The sequence below is a fragment of the Lepidochelys olivacea genome, assembly GCF_965140295.1.
Source record: "Lepidochelys olivacea isolate rLepOli2 genome assembly, chromosome: 6".
Classification (NCBI taxonomy): domain Eukaryota; kingdom Metazoa; phylum Chordata; order Testudines; family Cheloniidae; genus Lepidochelys; species Lepidochelys olivacea.
Genome location: NC_140416.1, coordinates 45,942,293 through 45,967,889, shown reverse-complemented (window position 1 = coordinate 45,967,889; position 25,597 = coordinate 45,942,293). Strand labels below are relative to the sequence as shown.

The following is a 25,597-nucleotide window of genomic DNA, read 5'->3' as shown; positions in this document are numbered from 1 at the left end:
TCAATTACACGACAGAATACAAAGTGTACAATGCTAACTTTATATTTATTTTTATTACAAATATTTGTGCTGTAAAAATAGTATTTTTCATTTCATCTCATACAAGTACTGTAGTACAATCTCTTTATCATGAAAGTTGAACTTACAAATGTAGAATCATGTATAAAAAATTGCATTCAAAAATAAAAATGTAAAACTTTGAGCCTAAAAGTCCACTCAGTCCTACTTCTTATTCAGCCAGTCACTCAGACAAAAGTTAGTTTACATTTAAGGGAGATAATGCTGCATGCTTCTTATGTTACCTGAAAGTGAGAACAGACGTTTGCATGGCACTGTTGTAGTCGGCATCACAAGATATTTGTGTACCACATACACTAAAGATTCATTTGTCCCTTCATCTTCAACCACCATTCCAGAGGACATTCATCCATGTTGATGACAGGTTCTGCTCGATGACTATCCAAAGCAGTGCAGATCGACGCATGTTCACTTTCATCATCTGAGTCAGATGTCACCAGCAGAAGTTTGATTTTCTTTTTTGGTGGTTCGAGTTCTGTAGTTTTGGCATCAGAGTGTTGCTTTTTTAAGACTTTTGAAAGCATGTTCCACATCTCATCCCTATCAGATTTTGGAAGGCACTTCAGATTCTTAAATCTTGGGTTGAGTGCTGTTGCTATCTTTAGAAACCTCACATTGGTACCTTCTTTGCGTTTTGTCAAATCTGCAGTGAAAGTGTTCTTAAAATGAACAACATGTGCTGGGTCATCATCTGAGACTGCTATAATATGAAATACATGGCAGAATGCAGGTAAAACAGAGCAAGAGACATACTATTCTCCCCCAAGAAGTTCAGTCAACATTTAATTAACGCTTTTTTTTTTTTTTTTTTTTTAAAACAAGTTTCATCAGCATGGAAGCATGTCCTCTGGAATGGTGGCCAAAGCATGAAGGGGCATACGAATGTTTAGCATATCTGGCACGTAAATACCTTGCAATGATGGCTACAAAAGTGCTATTTGAAAGTGCCTGTTCTCACTTTCAGGGGACACTGTAAATAAGAAGCAGGCAGCATTATCTCCCGTAAGTGTCAACAAACTTGTCCGTCTTCGCAATTGGCTGAATAAGAAGTAGGACTGGGCCGACTTCTCGGCTCTAAAGTTTTACATTGTTTTGTTTTTTAGTGCAGTTATATAAGAAAAAAAAATCTACATTTGTAAGGTACACTTTCACAATAAAGAGATTGCATTACAGTACTTGTATGGGGTGAACTGAAAAATACGATTTCTTTTATCATTTTTACCTTGCAAATATTTGTAATAAAAATATAAAATGAGCACTGTATACCTTGTATTGTGTTGTAACTGAAATCAATATATTTGAAAATGTAGAAAAACATCCAAAAATATTTAATTTCAATTGGTATTCTATTAACAGTGCAATTAAAACAGCTGTTAATCGCGTGAGTTAACGGCGATTAATCGACAGACCTAAATAAAATCAATATATCATATTGAATAATATAACAGATCAAATGTGAACTTTGACCTCCATCAGAAAATTGAATTGAAGCCATAGTGAACATCAGTTATCTGCTGAAAGAATCAGTCATGTCTTCATTTGAAGCGAGATCTACATAGCAGCGATCAATTGTTAAGATGCTTTATTGACAACTCTCCAGCATTCACCACAAAAAATAGGTTCATTTTTGCATACGATTACATCTTAGTTTTTTCAATAGCATTTTATTGGCAGTGGAAAAATGCTTCAGAACTTTACTGAAAGAAAGCAATAAATAATACTGTGGTAAAAATAGTTCAAAGTACTTAGGCTGTACATACTTCGTTCCATAATCAGAAGTACACAAAAAAAGATTAGAAAAAAACACAGAACAGTAACAATGAATTTCAGTTGTACAAGTAAACTAAAGAGAAGAAACCAAACAAGAAAAAAAAAGACATGCTATATATACTGTTGCATAATAAATAATGCACCATGATCTGAACAGATTTCTTACTGGCTTTTTAATGTGCCATTCAATGATACATTTTCTACGCAAAGCCTGAAATGGCTACAACCATCAAAAATTTTAAAAAATCTGGACAATTTTTAGAACAAGTTTACAAACGAATGCAAAAAGATGACTTAAGAAAAATAAGGCCTTTATTCGAAGTTGCACTACTTTATTCTTCAGCATACTGTGCCTTCATCTTTTACTTTTTTTAATATTAGACTGCAGTGCTTCATGATTGGTCCGCTAAGAATAGTTGCATCAGTGCCTTTCCACAAATGTTTTTAATCAAAAGGATATGGGAGGAAAGCACTTTTTGTGGCCTGTGGATTACTACCAGGAACTATTATGAAGTCTTTCTTCCTTGGCTGAGAGAAAACATTTCTCAGTTTATGGCTTATGTTCAGTCATTGTAAAGACATGCTATACAAATACAGCAGACTGGAAGTTATGAAGGAGTTAACCAATTCTAAAACATGTTCCATAGTGTTATAATGTTCCCCCATTTTAAAAATGTACTAAATCATTAAATGAAGACAAATTCACCCTGACAAATTTTCTTTGTAAAAAAGGTACAACTATCAACAGAAATAAAAATAATCTATTAGACCTGCTTACTAAAACGTTTATCTGAATGCTTATCTGAAAAAGGCTGGTTTATTTCATGTTTAGAACTAGCTAATATTTCCAAAAGACAAAATATATACTGCTTGGTGTCATGATACTTTTACAAAGACAGGAAAATCCTTTTCACCTTCAATTTCATTATTAAAAAACCCAATGATAATTACAATAACTGCATAATTTACAAAAGCCCTATATTGCTTATAGGGACATATACTTACAAGCATTACAGTACATTCAGTTGGAAAGACTAAAATTACGGATAAAATCAGCAAGGATTTGATTTATAGACTGAATACAGATGGAAATGGTAAGTAACTATATAAATGAAGTCACATAGGTTTACTTAAATATAAGAGACATTTAATTCTAAAATATTTTCTCTATGGTACTCATGAATTTGTTTGCTAATTAAAAACTCTGTAATAAAATATCTCGAAGTGTCCATTTAACAAGTATTAACAAATTAAAGATTCCACTGATTTCTAAAATATGGTCTTTGAGTTCAAAATGTTGCATATCACCGGTAGAAATAGTGTGGGTAAACTGCAAAATAAAAAAGAAATCTGTTATACAGTGTCTCAGGATTTTTATATATATATATATATATATATATATAAAAAAGCAAACATACATTACATTCCAAGTTTCTCAGTTAAACAGCTCATTGTTGTGGCATGTATTTAATGGATTACTACCATTTTGTGAAGTATAGAGTTCTATTTGGTCCCAATATATGTTTCAGTTGCAATATGAAGCTTGAGGCCAGAGGTCAAATACCTTCAATTCCCAATAAGAGATTAACTTTTTTTTTCTGGATGATCTTACTGTGTAATATATATATATTCTAAAACCAACAATATTAAGGCGATTAGAGTTAAGAGCTTTAACATTCACAAAGAAATGTTTTTAAGGTATCAACTTGATTTATACAGGGATGGATCCAGCTCATTTAAATTGCCCTTCACCTGCAGGAGCTTTCTTTCTCAGCATTTTATACCACAGAGCTCTTTTAGAGTACTTTTATATATTAAAGGCTACAGACTTTGAAGCTCCAATTATACTAGGAAATTGAATCGATTGCTATGAAAGCTTATCAGCACCAAGTTCCCTGGAGCGAACGTTGAAAGTAATTTAACTATGAATATAGACGATAAAAATATTTTAAGCACCACTACAGAAACATGATTTTCGCTTTCAAGTGACAGACTTAAATCAGACAACTTTGGAATTTCTGCCTGTTCTTTAAGAAGTAACAGATCGATTTGAGATGTATATGATGTAACCTAACAGACGCTCCTTCCCACCTTGTTGTAGGATCTTCTGAGGTACAGTTAAAGGGCATCTTCTGCCCATCTACCTATTAAGGCTGTGAATTTGGAAAACTAGAGAATATGAAAAATGATGCCCTGTCCTATTTTGCATATTATATGAATATGTACTAAGTAATTTACATAAGTAGTTATTACATAAATTCTCCCCACCTGCTTCCCCATCTATACCCAGCCATACCCTGATTTGGCTCATTTTCAAGTTCCCCCATGTCACAGCCCCATCCCTCTGGTTCTCTCATGTGCCCCCTTCAAATCTTCCCCCACACTATGTGAAGTATTTGGAGCTATCTGTAATACTTTATGAATATTATACGTTCCATCTATTTCTTACTGTGTTTGATACAGGATTATATGAGGTTACCTGCATGTATGCAGGAAAGGAAACAATAGCTTCAGGCAGCCCCATTTACTGTAACTTAAGGACAATGAAAGGCATCTTTCACTTTGAAGACCGTGATGAATTCAGTCTGGCATGGCACAGAGTGGGGAGTGTCCACGCTTATAAAGGGGAGCACGCTTATAAAGGGGAGGAACCCCCAAAGTTGGAACAAAACTATTTGGAAGGATAAAAAGGACAGGAGTAGGCAGACACTGTTGGGAAGCAGACTGAAGCCCAATCCCGAGAGGATGGGGGTCTCTGGAATAAGATAGGCCAACCTAAGTCTTTAGGTAAGATAGATGTATGTACAGACCGGTTATTGTGTTAAAAATCCTTTTATCTTATCCTGTGATCCTACTATTAAGGTTAAACAATGCTCCATTGGGTCACTGTATTCTCCACTGATCTCAGCTTCCAAAGGAAAGAAGATGTCACTCACCCTGTGCAGTAACTGAGGTTCTTAGAGATGGATGTCCCTGTGGGTGCTCCACTTTAGGCGACTTTGCGCCCCTGCGCTTGTAACTGAAGATTTGTAGTAGAAATGCCTGTTTGGGTCGCACGTGCACTGTCTTCATCTCATGCTACCTCAGGTGATTACATAGTGCCGTGTGACCAACCCCACCCCCACCCGCCAGTTCCTTCTCTACTGCGGAGACTCTAGTGCGAAAACTCTGAAGTACAGAAGAAGAGAGAGGGTAGAGGAGCACCCACAGGGACAACCATCTCAAAGAAGCTCAGTTACTGCACAGGGTGAGTGACAGCTTCTTTCCTTTGGAAGCTGAGATCAGTGGAGAATACGGGGGGGGGTGGGGGGCAGCGGTGAACAGGACTCACTCCACCACTAATACAGGGTTTTGCCATCATGCTAGTGATGACCAATGTGGTCCAGGACCTTGACTACACGGTCCATGCTGGGTCTGTTGGGGATTTAGACTGACACCAGCCATGTCTGCAGTGGCCTGAAGTGGAGTCGCGCGTGCCGAATCATGCAAGTACAGGTTGCCATGGGGCCCAACAGCTGTAGGCATGTGTTGGTGAGAGAGTGAGCTTGTATACATGAGATCAGGTCTGCCATGGCCTCAGGAAGGAAAGCCCTGGCCTGGGTAGAGTCAAGGACCGCTCCAATGAACTCTCTGCGCTGCATCAGGACTAAGGTTGACTGTCTTGTTTATCAATAGCCCCAGGTCGCAACAGATGGAGCAAACCAGGTTGAGATGATGCCTGATCTCAGTATCAGCCTTTTATTAACCAGTCGTGGAGGTACAGGTAAATCTGCATGCCTTTGTGCCTTAGGTAAGTGGCCACTATACACTTCGTGAACACTCTCAGTGCTGAGGAGAGGCCGAGGGGCAGTGCCGTGAATTGAAAATGGCAGTGGCCCAACAAAAATGGAGGAAACACCTGTACCCCAGGAAAAAGGAAATATGTGCCCTTTAAGTCAAGAGTGGAGTACCAGTCTCCCGGATCAAGGGAGAGGATAATGGAGGCTAGGGAGACCATGAGGAACTTTAACTTCTTGAGGGACTTGTTGAGGTATCGCAGGTCTAGAATGGGTCTGAGGCCTCCTTTTGCTTTTGATACTAGGAAATATCGGGAATAGAACCCTTTCCCTCTCATGTCTGGACAGACCTCCTCCACCACCCTCAGGTGCAGAAGGTTCTCTACCTCTTGCACTAGTAGTTGCTCGTGAGAAGGGTCCCTGAAGCGGGGTGGAAGGGAGGGTCGGCCATGAATTGCAAGGTGTAGCCCAAAGAAATTGTGTTGAGCACTCAACGGTCCAAGGTCAGCTTTGACCAGGCTGACTGGAAGGGGCGTAGACAGTCGAGGAAAAAGCGGGGGAGTGGATCCTAGGCAGTGGCTGGGGCGCCATCCTCAGGCGCATCCTCAAATCGTCTGCTTCTGGCTGCCCTGATCTCGAGAGGGGCCATGCTGGGCAGAGGAGCAGGAAGACCAAGGGTGATGTCGCTTAAACCCCTTGTCTTTCTCCTTTCTGTAGAAGCTGGGCTGGGGGACACCCTACGAGTGAGGCAGCAGCCGGAATGGCTTTCTAGCCAGTTGAGGGGTGTGCAAGCCCAAGGACCAGAGGGTGGCATGGAAGTCTTAATGACAGAGCCATGCACTGGTCAGCTCCAAGAAGAGCCCTGCTCCCTCAAATGGGAGATCATAGAGAGTAGTCTGCATCTCCTGGGACAGCCCAGAGGACTGTAACCAGGAGCTGCACCTCATGACTGCCAAGTCTGTAGCATCCTAGGCCATCTGGAGGATGCTTCTCGCCACCGCTTTGCCCTCATCCACTGGCGGCAAACTCCTGGGCTTTGTCCTGTGGAAGGCCCTCCTTGAATTTGCTGATGGAGTCCCACAAGTTGAAATTGTACCCGCCTAGCAAAGCCTGATAGATGCCCAAAATTTCAGGCTGGCTGTTGAATAAACTTTTCTGCTAAATAGGGCTAGTCTTTTGGTGTCTTTATTTTTGGGGGTGCTGATGCTACCAGGGACCCTGCAGAAGTGGTGGTATACAGGTATTCAAATCCCTTTGCAGGGACATAATATTTCTTTTCTGCTTTCTTGGAGATAGGCAGAATGGAAGAGGGGGTCTGCCAACACCAACCTGGCAATTTTCAGGACCCCTGGGTCGACAGGCAATGCGACCCAGGCCGGGGTGGAGGAGGGTATGACATTGAAGAGGTCATTGGACTCCTCCACTAGCTCCTCAACCTCCAGGTTCAGGTTAGCAGCCACCCTTTTGAGCAGTGCCTGGTCCTTCTTAAAATTATCAGGGGGGCTGCTTGCTTGCGAGAGGCCCGCCACCACCTAGTCCGGAGACGAAGAGGATGACTGAACCACAGGGGGAGGGGCGGCTTCCACTTGCCTGTCCAGGGATGGCTCGTTGGCCATTGAGACCTGCTGCACCGCTCTTGCATCAGACTCAGCACCACGCTGCCTCTTGCACAGCCACCACCAGTTTGTCCAATGAAGCCTGAGAGGAATGGTGGGAATACGGAACCAGCATGACGGATACACCACGTGGGCTCCAGTACTGCCACAGGGCTGGCCACTGCCCTTGCTACCACGCTACTGCCTCCAGGGCCATGCCCGTCTTGCGGGCTGTTGGCGATTTGCCTCTCCTAGGTGAGAAGCTGAACTCTCCCTCTGGCTCCAACCATTGCCCTTCTGTTGACCAGGGCAGAACCATAGATGCCTGTCTAGAAGAAGCCGTAGAAGTCTGTCGGCGACTGGTAAGGACAAGGCAAGGAACGGTGCCTGCCCTGAAGCATGGTACCATGACCAAAAACGATCCGCACCAAGGGGGATCGATGCTGGGGGGACCGCTAGGCAATGGGAATCTGTGCTGCGGTGATCTCTCGTGGGAGGTTAGGTGATACTGTGGGTACGGGGATTGGCGTTGTGACTTGGGCATCCCGCACCTCATAGGTGGTGACCTTGGTGTTAGAGACCTGGGTCTTCCACCCAGAGATCGAGGCTGCAGCGCCAGAGTCCTAGGCTGCAGTGATGGGGATCAACGCCTGCAGTCCAGGGACTGGGGACACTACGCTGCTTTGGAAGGAGATCCATAACTGGCTAGGCCTTAGAGGTCTGGGCCTTAACCGGGTCCATCACCTGGTTTGGCGTCTGCAGTGCCAGCTGGCCTACAGTAACTCCTCGCTTAACGCTGTAGTTATGTTCCTGAAAAATGCAACTTTAAGCGAAACCATGTTAAGCAAATCCAATTTCCCCATAAGAATTAATATAAATGGGGAAGAGGGGTTAGCTTCCAGGGAAAATTTTTTCGCCAGACAAAAGACACTACACACACACACACACACACAATAAATTTTAAACAAACAATTTAATACTGTACACAGGAATGATGGTTGTGAAGCTTAGCTGAGGTGGTCAAATCAGAGGGTGGAATATTTCCCAGGGAATGCCTTACTGCTAAATAATGAACTAGCACTCGGCTGAGCCCTCAAGGGTTAACACACTGTTAATATAGCCTCACACTCTACAAGGCAGCATGAATGGAGGGAGGGGAGACAGCATGGCAGAGAGAGACATACACAATGTGTTTGAGAGAGAGAGACGGACGAGCATTGCCCCTTTAAGTATGCTGACGCCACTCTAAGTACATTGCCTTTTTAATGACAGGTTTCAGAGTAGCAGCCATGTTAATCTGTATCCGCAAAAAAGAACAGGAGTACTTGTGGCACCTCAGAGACTAACATTTATTTGAGCATAAGCTTTCATGGGCTACAGCCAGTAGATTAGCAAGTTGAGAGAGCAGCTGCTGCCAGCAAGCTCCCTCCATCCTGAGCCCTATCTTGTGGCGCCCCCCCCCCCCGGCTCTGTGGAAATGCGGTAAAGTTGGGGGGGGGGGGACAACACCCTGACATTAGCATCCCTCTTCCTCCCACCTCTGCACAGCAAGGAGGCGGCTCTGGGGAGCAGCACCAAGGCAGAGGGCAGGAGCAGCACATGGCAGTGGGGAGAGGGACAGCTGAACTGCCTGGCAATTGATAGCCTGCTGGTGGCTGCCGCACATGGAACTTAGGGGTGCGGGGAGCTGACAGGGAGGCTGCCGGTCCACCCTGGTTCCAAGCCCCCAAAGGGCTGCTCTTTCTGCAAGCAGTGAACAAAGCAAGCAGCTGCCAAACAACCTTATAAGGGAACATTGCGCAAGTTTAAACAAGCATGTTCTCTAACTGATCAGCAACATAACAATGAAACAGCAACATTAACCGGGACGACTTTAAGTGAGGAGTTACTGTACTTGGTTGTTGGCCACTAGGGCTGCCTCGGGCACAGGTAGCCCTACGAGGGGTCAGGATCCCTGGCTGGGATGGGGGTCTGGCCACAGAAGTTCCCCTGTGTAGCTCCGGGGTGAGTATGTGGCCTAACACATGTCCTTTCCCCGAAGCCCCCTTATCCTGCGGTGCCAACAGGCCCTTCGGCTTCAGCCGCTTCTTGGGCACTGGGGAAGGGGCATGGTGACAGGCGGGTTCCGGTGCCGGCAGTGCGCTATGCGCTGACACTGAAGTGCTAGGCATGGAGTCTGACCGGAAGGGCTCCAAAGCAAGATGAAGCGCAAGGAGGGCCCTCAAGTGGATATCCTACTCCCTTTGAGTTTCAGGGTGAAAGTTCTTGCTGATCTTGCACTGGTGTTTTCTATGTGATTCCCCTTGACATTTCAAACAGCTATTGTGCGGGTCACTAATGGGCACTGGCCCGGTACATGATGACCATGGCTTAAAGCCTGGGGAATGGGACATGCCCCACTCTGTAGCGAAGTCCCAGCCGGGACTCTAACTACTAAAACTATCGAACACTTAACTTACCGGTCAAATGAAGTACCTAAAAATCCTAACTACAAAGGAGACAGAACAATGGACTGAAAGAACGGCTAACACTCTTGGAATGCAAGTCAAGACACTCTGACCAACCGTCACAGGCGGTAAGAAGAAACTGAGAGGGCATAGGATCGCCAGCACCTGATATACCAATGCATGAGCATGGCACTCAAGGAAGTGCCACAGCCAACCCTACGGATACTGCTAAGGCAAAAGTCTCTGCTGAGTGTGCACAAGGGCACGCACGCACACACCTAGAATGGAATTGAGATGAGCAAGCACTCAAAGAAGAATGTTGTGTATGGGGGAGGAAATGCCATAAGGGCTCCCAATTTCCCTACTCACCTGGCAGATGTGATGGTCACGAGGAAAGCCACTTTCACTGAAAGGTGAAGTAGTGAACAGATCACGAGTGGTTCAAATGGGGGTCCAGTAAGGCCCTGTAACACCAGACTGAGGTCCCATGATGGAGTAGGGGCTTGTATTTCTGAGTAAATGTTATGAAGGCCCTTGAGAAAACACTTGGCAATTGGGTGAGCAAAGGTCGAGAACTCATCCACCTTATAGTGGAATGCAGTGACGGCTGTGAAGTGTACTCTGATCGACCGATTTGTTTAAAGTTCCAATATATAGTCCAGTATCAGTAGTAGAAGAGAGGAAACCACCATGATTTATCCATTTTGGCACCATGTATTGAATCATCTCCATTTGTGCAGGTATGTATGTTGTATAGTTGGTCTACAACAACGGTTTAAGAGAAGTTTCAGAGTAGCAGCCATGTTAGTCTGTATCTGTAAAAAGAAAAGGAGTACTTGTGGCACCTTAGAGACTAACAAATTTATTAGAGCATAAGCTTTCGTGAGCTACAGCTCACTTCATCGGATGCATACGGTGGAATATAGTGGGGAGATTTTATATACACAGAGAACATGAAACAATGGGTGTTACCATACAGACTGTAACAAGAGTCATCACTTAAGGTGAGCTATTACCAGCAGGAGAGCGGGGGGGTGGAAGCCTTTTGTAGTGATAATCAAGGTGGGCCATTTTCAGCACTTTACAAGAACAGTAGGAGGGGAAATAAACAAGGGGAAATAGTTTTACCTTGGGTAATGACACATCCACTCCCAGTCTTTATTCAAGCCTAAGTAATTGTATCCAGTTTGCAAATTAATTCCAATCCAGCAGTCTCTCGCTGGAGTCTGTTTTTGAAGGTTTTTTTGTTGAAGAATTGCCACTTTTAGGTCTGTAATCAAGTAACCAAAGAGATTGAAGTGTTCTCCGACTGGTTTTTGAATGTTATAATTCTTGACGCCTGATTTGTGTCCATTTTATTCTTTTACGTACAGACTGTCCAGTTTGGCCAATGTACATGGCAGAGGGGCATTGCTGGCACATGATGGCATATATCACATTGGTAGATGTGCAGGTGAACGAGCCTCTGATAGTGTGGTTGATGTGATTAGGCCTTACGATGGTGTCCCCTGAATAGATATGTGGACATAGTTGGCAACAGGCTTTGTTGCAAGGATAGGTTCCTGGGTTAGTGTTTTGTTGTGTGGTTGCTGGTGAGTATTTGCTTCAGGTTGGGGGGCTGTCTGTAAGCAAGGACAGGCCTGTCTCCCAAGATCCGTGAGAGTGATGGGTCATCTTTCAGGATAGGTTGTAGATCCTTGATGATGCGTTGGAGAGGTTTTAGTTGGGGGCTGAAGGTGGAAGGTTCTGTTATTTTCTTTTTTGGGCCTGTTCTGTAGTAGGTAACTTCTGGGTACTCTTCTGACTCTGTCAATCTGTTTCTTCACTTCAGCAGGTGGGTAGTGTAGTTGTAAGAATGCTTGAGAGAGATCTTGTGGGTGTTTGTCTCTGTCTGAGGGGTTGGAGCAAATGCGGTTGTATCGTAGAGCTTGGCTGTAGACAATGGATCGTGTGGTGTGGTCTGGATGAAAGCTGGAGGCATGTAGGTAAAAAAAGCGGTCAGTAGGTTTCCGGTATAGGGTGGCGTTTATGTGACCATCGCTTATTAGCACCATACTGTCCAGGAAGTGGATCTCTTGTGTGGCCTGGTCCAGGCTGAGGTTGATGGTGGGATGGAAATTGTTAAGAGAATGTCCCTTACTTCCTTGAGGTGGAATCTTGCCAGGTTTGGGTGGAGGGCCTGGCCCGCATTCTGAGAGAGAGGAGATGAGGCAGAAGAGGAAGTGTATGGGGTGGGCACACAGCCATCTTTAGGAGGTAAGGAAGCCAAATTTGTCAGCTACAGGGGGCTTTCAAGAGGACTCTGGTGTCCTGATCTTGTGTATCACCCGGGATAGAAGAGGGGTTGGAGGAAAGGTATATACTAGGGGTTCATCCCATTTGATGAGAAAAGCATCGCCCAGGGAACAGGATTCCAATCCTGCTCTGGAGCAGAAGTGCGGGCACTTGGCATTTTGGATCGTCACAATAAGGTCTATAGTTGGGAACCCCCCATTTGAATATATTCTGTAGTATTCCAGGTTCATTTCCCACTCATGGTCCTGGGAAAATTTTCTGCTTAATGCACCTGCTGTGATGTTTTGGCATCCTGGGAGGCAGGAAGCGGAGATGTCGATGTTGTGACTGATGCACCAATTCCATAACAGCATGGCTTCTGTGCACAGGGATTGTGACCATACTTCCCCCTTCTTGTCAGTTTATATAAAACAGGCAAGCAACGTTGTCTGTGAGGATCTTTATAGTTCTGTCCTTGATCATAGGTAGGAAATGGGAACATGCATTGTGAACTGCCCACAGCTCCAGTAAGTTTATATGTAGAATGGATTCCAATGGGACCAGCAGCCTTGAACCGTACAATTGCGCAAGTGTGCTCCCCAACCTAGTAGGGAAGCATCTGTATTTATTATTATTATTGGAGGGTTCTGTGCAGCCATCATTTGGTTGGGTCCACAAACTTAGAGGGTTTTTTTTTGTTTTTGTTTTTTTTACTTTGGCTGGCATCATGAAATGTTTGTTTAGGTTGTGTCTGTGTGGAACATACACTGTCTGGAGTCAGGCCTGCAGGCCTCAAATGTGGAGACTGGCACATTTCACGAACATTGTTGCACATGTGGCCCAACAGTTGGAGGCAGATCCTGGCTGATGTCTGGGGACTGTTTGGTGTTGTGGAGCTTAGATTTAGTAAAGTCATAAATCGGTGTCAGAGTAGCAAAGCTGTAGCCTCTGGATAGTCGAGGTAGGCCCTGATGAACTCCAGTCTCTGCACAGATGTGAACATTGATTTGTGTGTGTTTATTTGTAGGCCTAGACATGTGAAAAGAGCTACTGTGTTTTGAGTAGCTTTTACTGCCCCTTGTTGAGTCACTGCTTTGAGTAAGCAATCATCCAAATAGGGGAATATTATGACCCCTTTTCTGTGGAGGTGAGCCGCCACCACCATGAGAACTTTTGAAAATACAGTTGGGGAAGTGGACAGTCCAAAGGGCAGTACTTTCTACTGAAAATGGTTTATTCCTAGAAAAATCTGAGGAACCTCAAGTGTGAGGGATATATTGTTATACAAAGTGTGTGTTCTGGAGGTGAAGGGCTGAGAACCAGTCCCCTCTTTCCAGTGCTGGAATTATGGTTGCTAACGTGACCATCCCGAAGTGTTGGGTCTTCATGAATTTGTTGAATCTTCTTAAATTGAGAATAGACCTCCAACCTCCAGATTTTTTCTGGGTTAGAAAATAATGTGAGTAGAATCCCCTCCCACTGTGTTGTGTTGGTAGTGGCTCTACTGTGCCTAGGCATCTGAGATGGTTTACCTCCTGTCACAATAGATGTTTGTGAGAGAGGTCTCTGAAGACGGTTGGGAGGGAGGGTGGGTATGGGGAATGAAGGTAAATGGGATGGAATAGCCAGTGTCAACGATCTCTAATACCCATTTGTCTGACGTGATGATCTGTCAGGCTAGGTGGAATAGGGTCAGACAGTCTCTGAATGGATGGGAAGTAGCAGGTGTTTCCAGCACTTGAAAATGTGGAGTAACTAAGCTATTCTAAAAAGGGATCTAATAACTGAAACTTAATTTCCTATAAGAGAAAAAAGTTTTGTTTTTGTTTTTAGAAAAGAAGAAAAACAGTGAAGGAGAAGTAACTATAAAGCTAGCTAACAACAAACTATTAACTAAATAAATACAGTAACTATTCTAAGCAGAGAGGCACTGCTAAGTGCTCCATCTCAAGCCGAGGGCGGTAGAGGAGGAACTGAGGAGGGGTTGGTCGCACAGTTCTATGTAACTGCCTGAAGCAAGACAGGGAAAGTGCATATGCAACCCAACCAGGCACTGCTCCTACAAATCTCCAATTACAAGCACTGGGGCTCACAATCGCCTAAAGTGGAGCTCCAACAGGGATACTCCTCGAAGAACCACCACAGGTAGCCAAACCTAGTCAGACCTGCTGAGCAATCCTGGTACATACAAGAGTCCTGGGCCAGGTCTAAGAGTGGGCGAATTGTGGGATTCCACCCAAGAACAGATGAAAGCAACAGGCTTCACACCTGAGGGAGTGCACTGAGAGACCAAGGAAGGGGTAAGAGGTGCAGATAGCCTTGAGCCATGACACCCCATACTAAACTCCCTTGACCCTCTTTAGTTGGCTATTCCCTCTCCAGCCTCTCACGCTCCTCCTCTTTTACCTCTTTTCGCCCTGAAACTAGAGCAACAGTACTCTGCCCAGTGTGAATGAAAACTACTCACTTCTCCCTCTCAATTTAGGTTTCACTTTCTTGGTGTCTGAGATGTCATAATCCAGCTAGGACTACCAGATGACCCTGTGAAGTCCTTGAGGAAAATCGAAGTAGATAATGCCTGAATTCCTAATGTAAAGATGACCAAAAATCCAACACTTTTTGCAGAAAAACCCTTTCATGCCTTTTAAAAAAATATATCAAAGGAGCAAAAAAGAAAAAAAAAGATCAATTATTTTCCTTTGCAAATTAACTTTAAAATTAGGATTATATTATGTAAAGGTTGACAGCCTTAGCTAGAAGGAACTACCTTAAAATTCTCAATGTAGTATTTATATTTTAAACTGGTTGGTTTTCCTTTTTTTTTTTTTACATTTAGATATTAACAGTTTTTGGATTTGGTTTAAACTTTAAAATGTATATTTTACAAAGTGGCCTATTTTCCTGCTATACCTATCTTTTTTACTCACCAACAGAAGCCTTTAACAGGAGTAAGTCCTTACTGTAGTGGAATCCAGCCTTTGTGTTCCTGATACATTGCCTGTTTCAACAATCATAGAAGGAAGACATGCAGAACACAGCATGCAGTTAGTCTTCAAAAAAAAAAAATCACACAGCAATGTGATTACAGCTACTGTACACACTCAACTAAGGTTACAATAAATTAGAAAAGCAGAATTTAAAATAACGTTAAGTTCATTTATTTACTAGTTCTAGTTTCAGTGCTTAGCTTTACAAAAAATTCCCAACAATACTCATGCAAGCTAGGGCACTGTAAATGGCAGAAGTGAATCATGTCTAGAAGTACAACTATTAATATTCTTCTTTCTAAGATTTCTCTCAGCTTTTGATTGCACATGGAGAAGAAAACCTGAATTTTTAGAATGTGAATGTTTAATATTTTACATTTAAATCAAATTAAACATTATATGGTGCAGAGAACTCCTGGACTAGATATTTTACACTAGTGAGAGTAATATTTACAATTTTAAGCATTCCACTAACATTCTTAATATTTGTGTAATATATTGGGGTTCTTCTTAAACTGCATGTATTTAGTTAAAGTGTTCAAACAAACTAGGTACACTACCAAGGACCTTTGGTCCAAATTTGCCCAAAGAATGTTCTCAAACTGTAATTGCGTGGTACATTCCATCACCAATAACATTTTCCATGTGGCAAGCACTGATATTCATCTTATTTCCATAGTCCGAGATATAGAAAAAGTATTTCCTAAATAAAAAGACCTTCTAGTCTTTTCCTAGAGAAAAAAAAACCTGAAAAGGAACCATATATCTGGTAGAAAGCTCACACAAGTTACTACAAAAATAAACTTGTATTTGAAATAAAAAGTTTTACACATATAAACATGCACAAGGCAGATGCTTTTATGCAGATTAAAATTAAAATATTCTGGCTACTTAACTAACTTACAACCTCACGCAAAAAAGTTCATGCTTAAAAATAGCAAAGTAGTTTTTGTACCATCAATTTGCATCTTCTTTGGCTGCATAGAAGGTGAAGACATTGAGGCGGTAACTCTGAAGTTTGCAGGAAGGGTCTCTGCAGATCCAGCAGCTAAGCCTTTTATGTCCTTTGGTCTAAACTTCTTTCTCCATGAAGGTGCTCGTCTAAAGCTTTTATCATCATCCTGTCAGATTGATTAGTATCATTAGTAATTCTAAAAACGGGATTATTTACCATAAATTAAAATTAGAGCAGGGTCAATACCTTTCCCCACAACTCCAAGCATCTATATGAGTCAAGATACTTAGTATTTCTTGGAAAAAAAGATCTGGCTGCCTATCTTTAACTTAACTGCACATTAGGGTATATTTGTGATTTAGGATTTAAGATTATTCACAAATGCCATATAATTTAGTAGTGAGAAGTAAATGGAAGGGTTATAAAAAGACAAGAGAACATTAACAACCAGGTATAAATTACTTTAAATAATCCCCTTGCCCTTTTAAATTCCACTTTTGCTGGAATATCTATATTGAAATATAGCACTACGGCACAAAAGATTAGAGGAAAGTGAACGCAAACAGTGAACGAAAACAGTACAAAACCACAATAGTACTGTACTACAGTACCTCCCTAACCTATGTATTGTTTCATTTTTAAGTGATTTGGAACCTTGTAATAGGGCTATGTGGAACAGAGTGCATCCTCAAACTGAACTATTTCCTCCCCTCCCCCCTACTCTCTAGTAGTGCATCTACAGCTTAAAAAATGATGTTTTTTAATTCACAAGAGTGACACTGGACCTACTAACCAAGACAGCTGGAGCCCTGCCCGAGAAATACAATATCCCATAGAAAAAAGCCTTGTATGTTTATGTGCATATATATTCATGGATTGTTTATATTTAGTATCACAATCCACTACAAGTGATCTGGTTAAACGTTTTGAACATTTATTTTTATCTAAAAATATTTAGCTCAATTTCTTTAGGATTTAGAATTAAATGGATATAAATATCATTTCCTAAAGCAAGACCCCTCACGATTTGCTCTGGTCCTTGTGCTGCATAAAAAGGCTGGAGCAGCATAAAAGTGCCCGAAAAGCTCCTTTTTATATTGTGGGAAGATTTTCTGGTACAGTCACCATGGAAGATAGCGGTAAAGGTACTTTCCAATAACCCTCCTTGCAAGCTGTAGTTTAGAGGGTAAGCTGAGGGTAGAAGGGGCATGTCAGGGTGGGGCCACAACACAAAGTAAGGCAGAGATTCCAACTAGGCAGTGCTGCAGCCTATAGTGCAGCTTGGGGAGGCAAATTAAACACCCCCTTGCCAGTCCGCCCATGGTGTTGTCTAAATTATGGTAGGGACCCTGGATCAGCACTAGATCAGAGAGCACAAGGGTGTCTTATGGCCGCCGTATGTACTTCTTCCACCTCCTAAGTACATCTGCATTATAGACTTCTTTCGATGGTATGTAGAGTACATATCTGCATAGCCCCCCAGCACAGGTATAAACGGCAGTGTAGCTGGTGTGGCATAGCTTAGGCAACCAGAGTAAAGACGTGCCTGAAGGGTGTGGGTATGTATGTGAGTACATACCCTATGTGCTTTCTACTCACCCAAGCCACCCCTCCCCATCTACACTGCTATTTTTATTATTATAGTGTCCTGCTGCGGGAGCCTTTGCCCTCTGCAGGAAGAGACTCCCCCAGCCAGGAGAAGGCTCTGGCAGGAGGCGGCAGCTGGGAAAGGTTCATCCTTTTCCTGTTGCCTCCAATGACCAAGTCTTTCTTTGCCACAGAAAAGATTCCAGCAGCTCCCCATTTCTAGAACCTTTTCCCACAACAGAGAAAGGGAAAGGCTCTAGCAGGGTAGAGGCAAGGGGGAAAGCCCTGCTCTCTCCCCTCTGCCAGAGCCTTTCATGAACTAGTAGCTACACATCACAGCATGGACGCAGCCTGGTTTTGGCTGCACTATGCAGCTACATGTATACTGATTGACGCCGCCAGACGTATACAGTGTAGACAAAGCCTTAGAATTGCACCACAAAAATCTCAAAAAATGAATTCTTCAATTTCCTAATATGTCTTCTGGAATAGACTTTAAATATGTCTTTTAAGTAGTAGGAGGAAGAAAAATATTTACATGAAGCTTTCATTATGAATGATCCCAGCCTGCCTGAAAGATTAAAAAAGGATCACTAGGCTATTAGTGACATGTAGCTGTCTCTGGTAGGAAATTCTGCATGAATACTATAAAATATATTACTATGCAAGTTGGAATCTGTCTGGGAAACTAGGGTTTAATGTCACTACTTTCAAAAGGTACCATATATCTTTAATAACTGCAAATGGAAAAACTCTAGGTCTTAACTCTCTTCTGGAAAATGGGCACCTCCAGCACCAATCCCCCATGCACTATGTGGAGGCAACAGTTAAGTACTGAAACAGAGTAAGTGCCACTTATTGAACTGTCATTACCACTACTGCAACACTTGGGAGGCTTTCCATTAGTCTCATATCCAAAGTATGGAACAGATACTATCCTACTTAATTGATCTCACAAAAGCACTGCCTTATAGCATGGGCTCCAAGCCATGCTTACATGCACTTGCTAACTGAAAAGGCAACAGCTTAAAAACATTTCTTGGAAAAAAGATCTATATAGATTGGATAACTGGGCATTAAAAAGAGGGGAAAAAACAAACAGCTGATTGGGTGGACTTGTGAAAAAGGAGTGGCATGGGGTGCAGCCTTCAGAAGAAGGAAGTTCTGCTTTAAATTGTTCTTTGTAAAGAAGGCAGACAGTTCCAGTTTCACCCACTCTCACTATCCACTCCAGTAAAAAAATGGCAAGTCATAAGCTACCTAAAGTACTGTGCACTGGAAAAAAGCAGCTCATGTAACACAGAATGATGCTGAACTATTTAGATGAAAATCAGATGGGTCCCACCCGCTAAAAACAGCACTAGAAAAGAATACCAAAAACCAAAGTGAGCAATAATAGATGTAGCTTTCCTGGGACTAGCTCTCTCTCACTGAGCAAGTAACTTTTTCCTCCTACCTCTAAGGTCATGCATGGCCTCTGAAGGGCATTCTGGTGATTTTCATGCATCTCTGCACTGAAAGTCATCGGAACAACATCCTATTTCTCTTGATAAGAGTGCTAAATAAACATTGCTACATATGTGCTGGGGAAATCCACTTCCTCTGAGATGTTTCAAATGCTCATAAGACCACTTTATAAGTTCTGTCACTGGACAGTAAGTTCCATCATAAAAGTACACTTGTTCTTTCTTCACCTCAGCAGGCAACAAATCTGTAGTCTGCCTACGATGCACTTTGCACTGCACATCTGGCTACATCAGCAGCACAGAAGTTCAAATCAACACATGCTCTTAAATATTTAATCCCCCACTGGTGCCACTTGAAGAATAAAAAACTTATCTTTCACCTTATTGCTACTGTTTTTATTTTCCAGCTTCCATAATATTACAGTATCACTTCTAACTTTTCATTTAACAACTGGGACCTTCTACTCTATGTCCATGTTTTATAAGCACCTGAAAATAAACATCACTTCCGAATACAAATAACTACAGCATCATGATACAGTAAAGATTTAGATTTGAGTAGTAAGCAGCAATGATAAACACCTATTTGCACCTACATTGCTTCAGAACTAAGATGTTCTTGCTTTAAAAATGCATTCAGGTCATAAGCTGGATAAGAATATAAAGTATACGAGAATTTGGTAATTTTATTTTAGTTTACATTTTACAAGTTATAAAGCCAACAGCCTACTAGTAGTGTGCTCAAGAGTGGACCAGAATTAGAACAGAAGGATTGCTGTAGATTAAGGCTAGGTACGTTGGCAGAGCTACATGCTTACACAACACCTATATATACTATGCCTTATTAAGTGAGTGTCAGTAGTCTGTTACTTTCTTATATTTTAGGAAGAGAGAGAGATTTAGACAAAAAGGCAATCTCTGGCACTAACTATGGTTAAAGTTATAGGCAACACGAATTTGCTGAACACCTCACACTTTGACGTTCAGAATAATTCTGTCTAAATATGATCTTATACACACAAAATACGTACAGTAACTCACAAAGGTAAGAAAATTCAAGTTAAGGCTTCCACTTTTTAAAAAACATTCTCTGTATAGTAATAGTTTAAAAGACTATCCAATTCAAATTCCTTCATTTTAATAGGTTGATCAGAGATCAGGCTTCTTCTTAATGCAAATTAAAACAGACCAATAAATCAAAACTCACTTCATCAAATCTCCTGTCAGTGCCCATAACAAGAAGGTTATTAAATTCCCTCTCCAAAACAGCACGACCCTAAATTAAAAATGAAAACATTAAAGTGAGTCTTGAAAGGCTAACAAGCCACAAGCATCTATAGTACATTTAAAAAAATATTCCAATGTACACATTATAAAATGAATATATGGCAACGCTATTATCACAGTAATACAGCACTAATTTAGTACTTGCAAAGTTGCAATCACACATTTAAAGGGGGATTTCAGTGCAGTCAATCTTATATCTGTGTCATGAAAATTCGTGATATCAGATGCAAAATTAATGACTTCACAGTGAAAACAGCGCCTTTTCTTTGTATTTACAGAGCACCTAGCACACTGTGGGTATTAACAGAGACAAATAAGTGATAATAAAGGATAAGCCAATTTATAGGAGAAGATGTGCTGTGAGAAAACAAACCTGTTTAAACACAAATACATTAAATTAGAACACATGGTAGAGATTATGGAAAATTTTAAGTTTTATTGTGATATGTTTCCAGGTCTATGGTAGAAGACACTATAGATAACATTCAATTTTTAAAATTTCTACAGTTGACTAAAACAATTACTTGCTTACATAAAATTAGATTGTATGACCATATGGTTTATTAAAATGGCTAGGGAAAAAAATCAGCAGACATGAAGTTATTACCTGTGTGTTCTGAGTAGGTATTTGTAATAATAGAGCGAATGCATTGAAATCAAAAGTTTCCTCTAAGGCCACAAGTGCACCATGAACTCCACTTTCTATAAGGTTATTTGCATATTCTTTAAGACCGATTGACAGTACCCAGCGGATCATTCTGTCATTGCTCCATACAAGAACATCTAAAGAGGAAAAACAAATATGCTACATAAAACTGCATAACAAAATGTCTATACAAATAACTACAAGTCTTGTTTCTTCTATATCGCATTGGCATAGGGCTCAGTTGTGTCATTTAGGCACAGGCCACACAGCAAGGGGTATTACGGAGCCAACTAGTCTCAGAGAGTTTAGAGGAAGAAATCTGCTTTAAATAAGTATCAATATAAATAAGGTCACTTCCATATGTATAAAATATTTGGGTTATTTAATTTGATATTCAATTCATTTTATGCGGTCTCTAAATTTTCAATATGCAGCAGATGTTTTTATTGACAATACAGAATTCCTTCCTGTGCTCCACAGAGCAAAGGGAGACAGTGCTCATTGCCACATCATTTACTGCATTTTACGCTGTCCTGCTTTACGGGTGGGTGTGAAGAAGTGGGGCATATAACCCACCCTCCTCCCTGCCTGTGAGAAAGTATGGATGGAGCAGTTCTTGTGCTCCTTAGACTGCATGGACTGCACCTTTAGCCTGGCACTTATGTGGGTGCAGAAGCTCTTTCCATCCCACAAACCCCTTTAATGGTTAGACATTCCTATCCTTGTAGAGCAGTTCTTTAAAAACAGTTCTTTAAAAACAGTGATTTTCCCTATAGTTTACTACTGCACTTGATCTTTCCTGGGAATGCAGGAGGTAAGGTGCGGGCTTGAATTCCTACTCCTGCTTCAACACTACCTCCATCCCCTCTTCAGTATCCAGAGATTAACTGGATGTTTTTAATTTAAAAAAAACAAACAAACACCACACAGTAACAAATGGTTAATATTCACAAACTGTCACACAACAGTAGGCTTCAGAGTTACTGAAAAAATGGGGACAACTGTCATCTCAGAGATGCTTCTTAAATAAAACAGTTTCTTCGGTTCACACTTGGAAAATTTTCTTCAGAACAATAAGGGTTAGAAAAAAAATTAAATGAAAGCTCATTTCAGAGCACGATTGTTCTACAATGGGTTCTGTGGCATATTCTGTAGCTACAGAATTGTAGACTACATAGGGCCCTACTAATAGGTCGCTTCCATATGGCACTTTTACGACACCATAAAATAATCCTTTTCCAATTTAAAGAAACTGACTTAATTTTAAAGTAATGCAATTTTGAGGCATCTTACTGGGAAGATTTTAAAATCTAAGGTGAAGCCAAGACAGAAATAGTTAACCTTTTATTTCATTCTGGCTTTCTTCTCTTCTTCTTTCCAGTTCTTTTCGGTCATAATTTAATTTTCGCAAACACATAATACCACACTGGAAACTGTTTCTGTTGGGAAAATAAAAACATATTTAGGGATAAGCTAGAATACTTAATCAAGAGTATGATGAAGACTTCTTTAAATTTATTTACCTGTGAAAACTGTCAACCATTTTAAGTTGTCCACGGAGATCTTTCTTAGTCAAGTGATCTAGCATTCTAGCATCAACTAGACATTCCATGAAGTAGCTGCGGTATTGAGGGAGCCCCAAACTGGGGAGCCACTCATTGCCAATCCACTCATGGTTCATATCACCGTATGCTAGAGTCTGTTTTTAAAAAGTAAGAATTATTCAGTGTGATTTTCTCATATCAAAAGGCAAAGAAACACTAAATTTATTTCCCTAAACTTCACATTAGTAAAAAATATTTTTAAAAGTTGCCTTGCCTTCCATTTTTTAACTGGTCCTTTTTACTTGGGGAAAAACACACTAATGAAAGCGTTGAGCTGAAGTTTGCCACTTTACATTTAATCTTTTCATTGGAAAAGGATGCTTTTTTAAAAAAAAGGGAATATAAAAACGTTCAGAATAAATAAGATTTCCATTAATTTTTCTATCAAATTTTGATGACTTTTTAGATGTTGCTCAAATTCAGACCCCTTCAATATATCAGTTTGACACATAACAATATAAAATAACTTTGATGAGATATTGAACACACCATGTCTCATGGAATGGACATGAACAACAGATCTCAAAGAACAACAGTTACAGAAGGTTAGTAATAGTTTTTTCTTCGAGTGCTTGCTTATGTCAATTCCATGCTAGGTGACTCACAAACAGTATCCTTGGAGGTGGGCTTGGAGTTTACAGACATGCCGACTGCAACACCGCTCTCCCGAAACTGGCATCGCAACAGGCCTGTTGGGTGATGGCATAGTGGGACGGGAAGGTATGAACCGATGACCATGTCACAGCCCTGCAGATGTCCTAGATTGGTAACTGCATGAGGAATGATGCTGCTGAAGCCTGGGCTCTTGTGGAATGAACTGTCATGATAGCTAGAGGCAGAATCTTCGCCTGCTCAGATGCAGGCGCTTATCCAGGATGAGATTCTTTGGGAAGACACTGTTAGTCTTTTCATCTTGTCCACCACAGCTACAAAAAGCTGTGTAGTCTTGCGTAAGAGTTTAGTCCCTTCGATATAGAAGGCCACCGACATCTAATGTGTGAAGCCTCTGTTCCAGAGCAGTGCTGTGAGGCTTCAGAAAGAAGACAGGCAGAAAAATGTTCTGCTTGATACAGACCTCTGTTAGGGAAGCCTTGCAAGAGCAAGAAGACTGTTCCAAGCAACCGTCACTGGCGGTAAGAAGGAACTGAGAGGGTGCAGATCCAGCGGTGCCCCTTATACCGGTGCATGTGCATCCAGGGGGCACTAAGGCCAGCCCTAAGGACACCACTAAGCAAAAAATCTCCAGCAACTATGCACATGGTGTGCGCGCACACCTAGGATGGAACTGACATGAGCAAGTACTCGAAGAAGAAATTATACTTTCCGTAACAGGACTGTGCTGGAGGCCAGAGAGGAAACGAAGTTGTACAGTTCAAAGATATTGGGTTAAAGAAGCTCTCTGTTATTTTACTTTTTATCCTTTTTTCTATATAATATAATATTATATTCTCACACACACACACACCTGGACAGACTCCATCACATTAGTTAAGGCTACAAATGGGATTTACTACAGTTCTAAGGCTGAACAACTGTGCAAGCAGGACTCTACTGGTGACACAAAAAACACACTGTGCCTGGACATAGCATCTCTATGATAATAGAAGTTGGCCAGTGATCATGGTAATAGTGAGATTGTAGTAGAGTCTTCCATAAAGGCAGATATTTTCTTTGAACCATTGGCCTGACACAGAGCCAGCATCTCCACAGCACTCCAGGCTTTAGATGCAATAAGGAGTTATTTGGTATTAAACCAATTCTCTAACCATTTATCTGTTCTGCTGCTCAGCCCAAAAAAGTCACAGACCACAGTTTAAGGAAGAACAGCTTTCACATTAACTTGTTATAATGTCATAGAGGACAAATCGTTTAAGTAACAAACAATAAGCAGGGCTTTTGAATATTCCTGTTATGTTAAACAGCCTTGGAAATTAAGAGGAAAGAAAAACAAATTTTTATTTAGACACTTGTGCAGTGCCCACTGTATTATGACAGATGTAACTTCTTCTAAACAAAATGTGTTTTTTCATATTTGTTCATGATGTGCTAACAAATTTTAAAATGAATGAACTACAAAATACAGTCTGAGAAACACATTGCCAGTTTATAAGGTTAGTAATAATATCTACAAATTTAGATTATCAAAACATTCTCAGAGGAAAACAGATTATCATTCATGCTCTAATTGCATTGTGTTGCTTTACATATACTGTATAATAAATTACATAAAATCTCCAACCTGAGCCCAGCTTCCCTCCTCATCTTCCTGATGTTATGTGGTTAGAAAAGCAAAAGAACACACAAATGTTAGTATTTATAAGTTTAGTATTAAGAGCAAAGTTAAAGATGTAAAGCAGATGCAGTATCTTTATGGCATGCTAAAAATCTAAAGAATGCAAGCACCATGCATTTAAAAATAATATAAAATTTAATGGAAATAGGAAAATGCTTGTACTGATTGGGTTTTCTGTAAAGAAGAAATTTATGTGCAAATAAATTAATTTGGCTGTACACACAATACAGTTAGTCTGCCTTCAATAAAAATCACTGTTGATTTTTTTTTGTCCCCAAGGGGAAAAAAAGAGTAAAGTGTGAATTATAGTTTCATATAGGGTTAGTAACTAAAGGAAGCCATAATCCAAATACTTGAGCTTTTTTAATACTTTCATTCTTTGAAAGACTAAAAGGCACATGATTCAAGCAATCAAAAAGTGGGAAAAGCACTATAAAGGAACAGAAGTGTAGTGCTGTAACTAACCGTTTGTGGCGTGGCCGTAAGATTTTCCATTTCTTCATGTGTTACCCAGACATTTCCCGTGGTCTAATATGACCCCACAGTGAACCAATCACATCCAATGAAAAGAAAGCAGTAACAAAGAGGAAAGGTTGCAGAATATAAAAGCAATAGGTACATATAAGGAGCAGGCATGGGCAAAAGCAATGGTTTCTAAAGTCTGAAGTACAAATTTATTTAAAATGATAATGTAGCATAAAGGTGCACTGACATGGGGCATCTCCTTTCAAAGATTATTTAACAATTACAAAGTGTGTGAAACAGTTTACACTGATGTGATTAACAAATCAACTATGACAAGAACTGTAATGTTGAACAAAATTCTAAAATA

At 41.1% G+C, this 25,597-nt stretch overlaps 1 protein-coding gene across 6 annotated transcripts in view; it reads right to left on the bottom strand.

Moving 5' to 3' along the window:
* Positions 1 to 2,138: 2,138 nt before the first annotated feature.
* The window catches only part of PPFIA1 (PTPRF interacting protein alpha 1), an 87,290-nt gene continuing 63,831 nt past the window's right edge, over positions 2,139 to 25,597 (bottom strand). For 3 of the 6 annotated variants that reach the window (XM_084632295.1, XM_084632291.1, XM_084632290.1), the window contains 9 exons: positions 25,231 to 25,293; positions 24,712 to 24,738; positions 22,392 to 22,567; positions 22,210 to 22,307; positions 20,830 to 21,005; positions 20,143 to 20,211; positions 15,883 to 16,048; positions 14,868 to 14,938; positions 2,139 to 3,178 (listed from right to left, as the gene is read on the bottom strand). In XM_084632295.1, coding sequence (XP_084488421.1) covers positions 14,880 to 14,938; positions 15,883 to 16,048; positions 20,143 to 20,211; positions 20,830 to 21,005; positions 22,210 to 22,307; positions 22,392 to 22,567; positions 24,712 to 24,738; positions 25,231 to 25,293 — 834 coding nt within the window. In that variant the 3' untranslated portion in view covers positions 2,139 to 3,178; positions 14,868 to 14,879. Of the gene's footprint in view, positions 3,179 to 14,867; positions 14,991 to 15,882; positions 16,049 to 20,142; positions 20,212 to 20,829; positions 21,006 to 22,209; positions 22,308 to 22,391; positions 22,568 to 24,711; positions 24,739 to 25,230; positions 25,294 to 25,597 lie in introns of those variants that run through there. The other 3 variants (XM_084632292.1, XM_084632293.1, XM_084632294.1) reach the window with 3 other exon arrangements.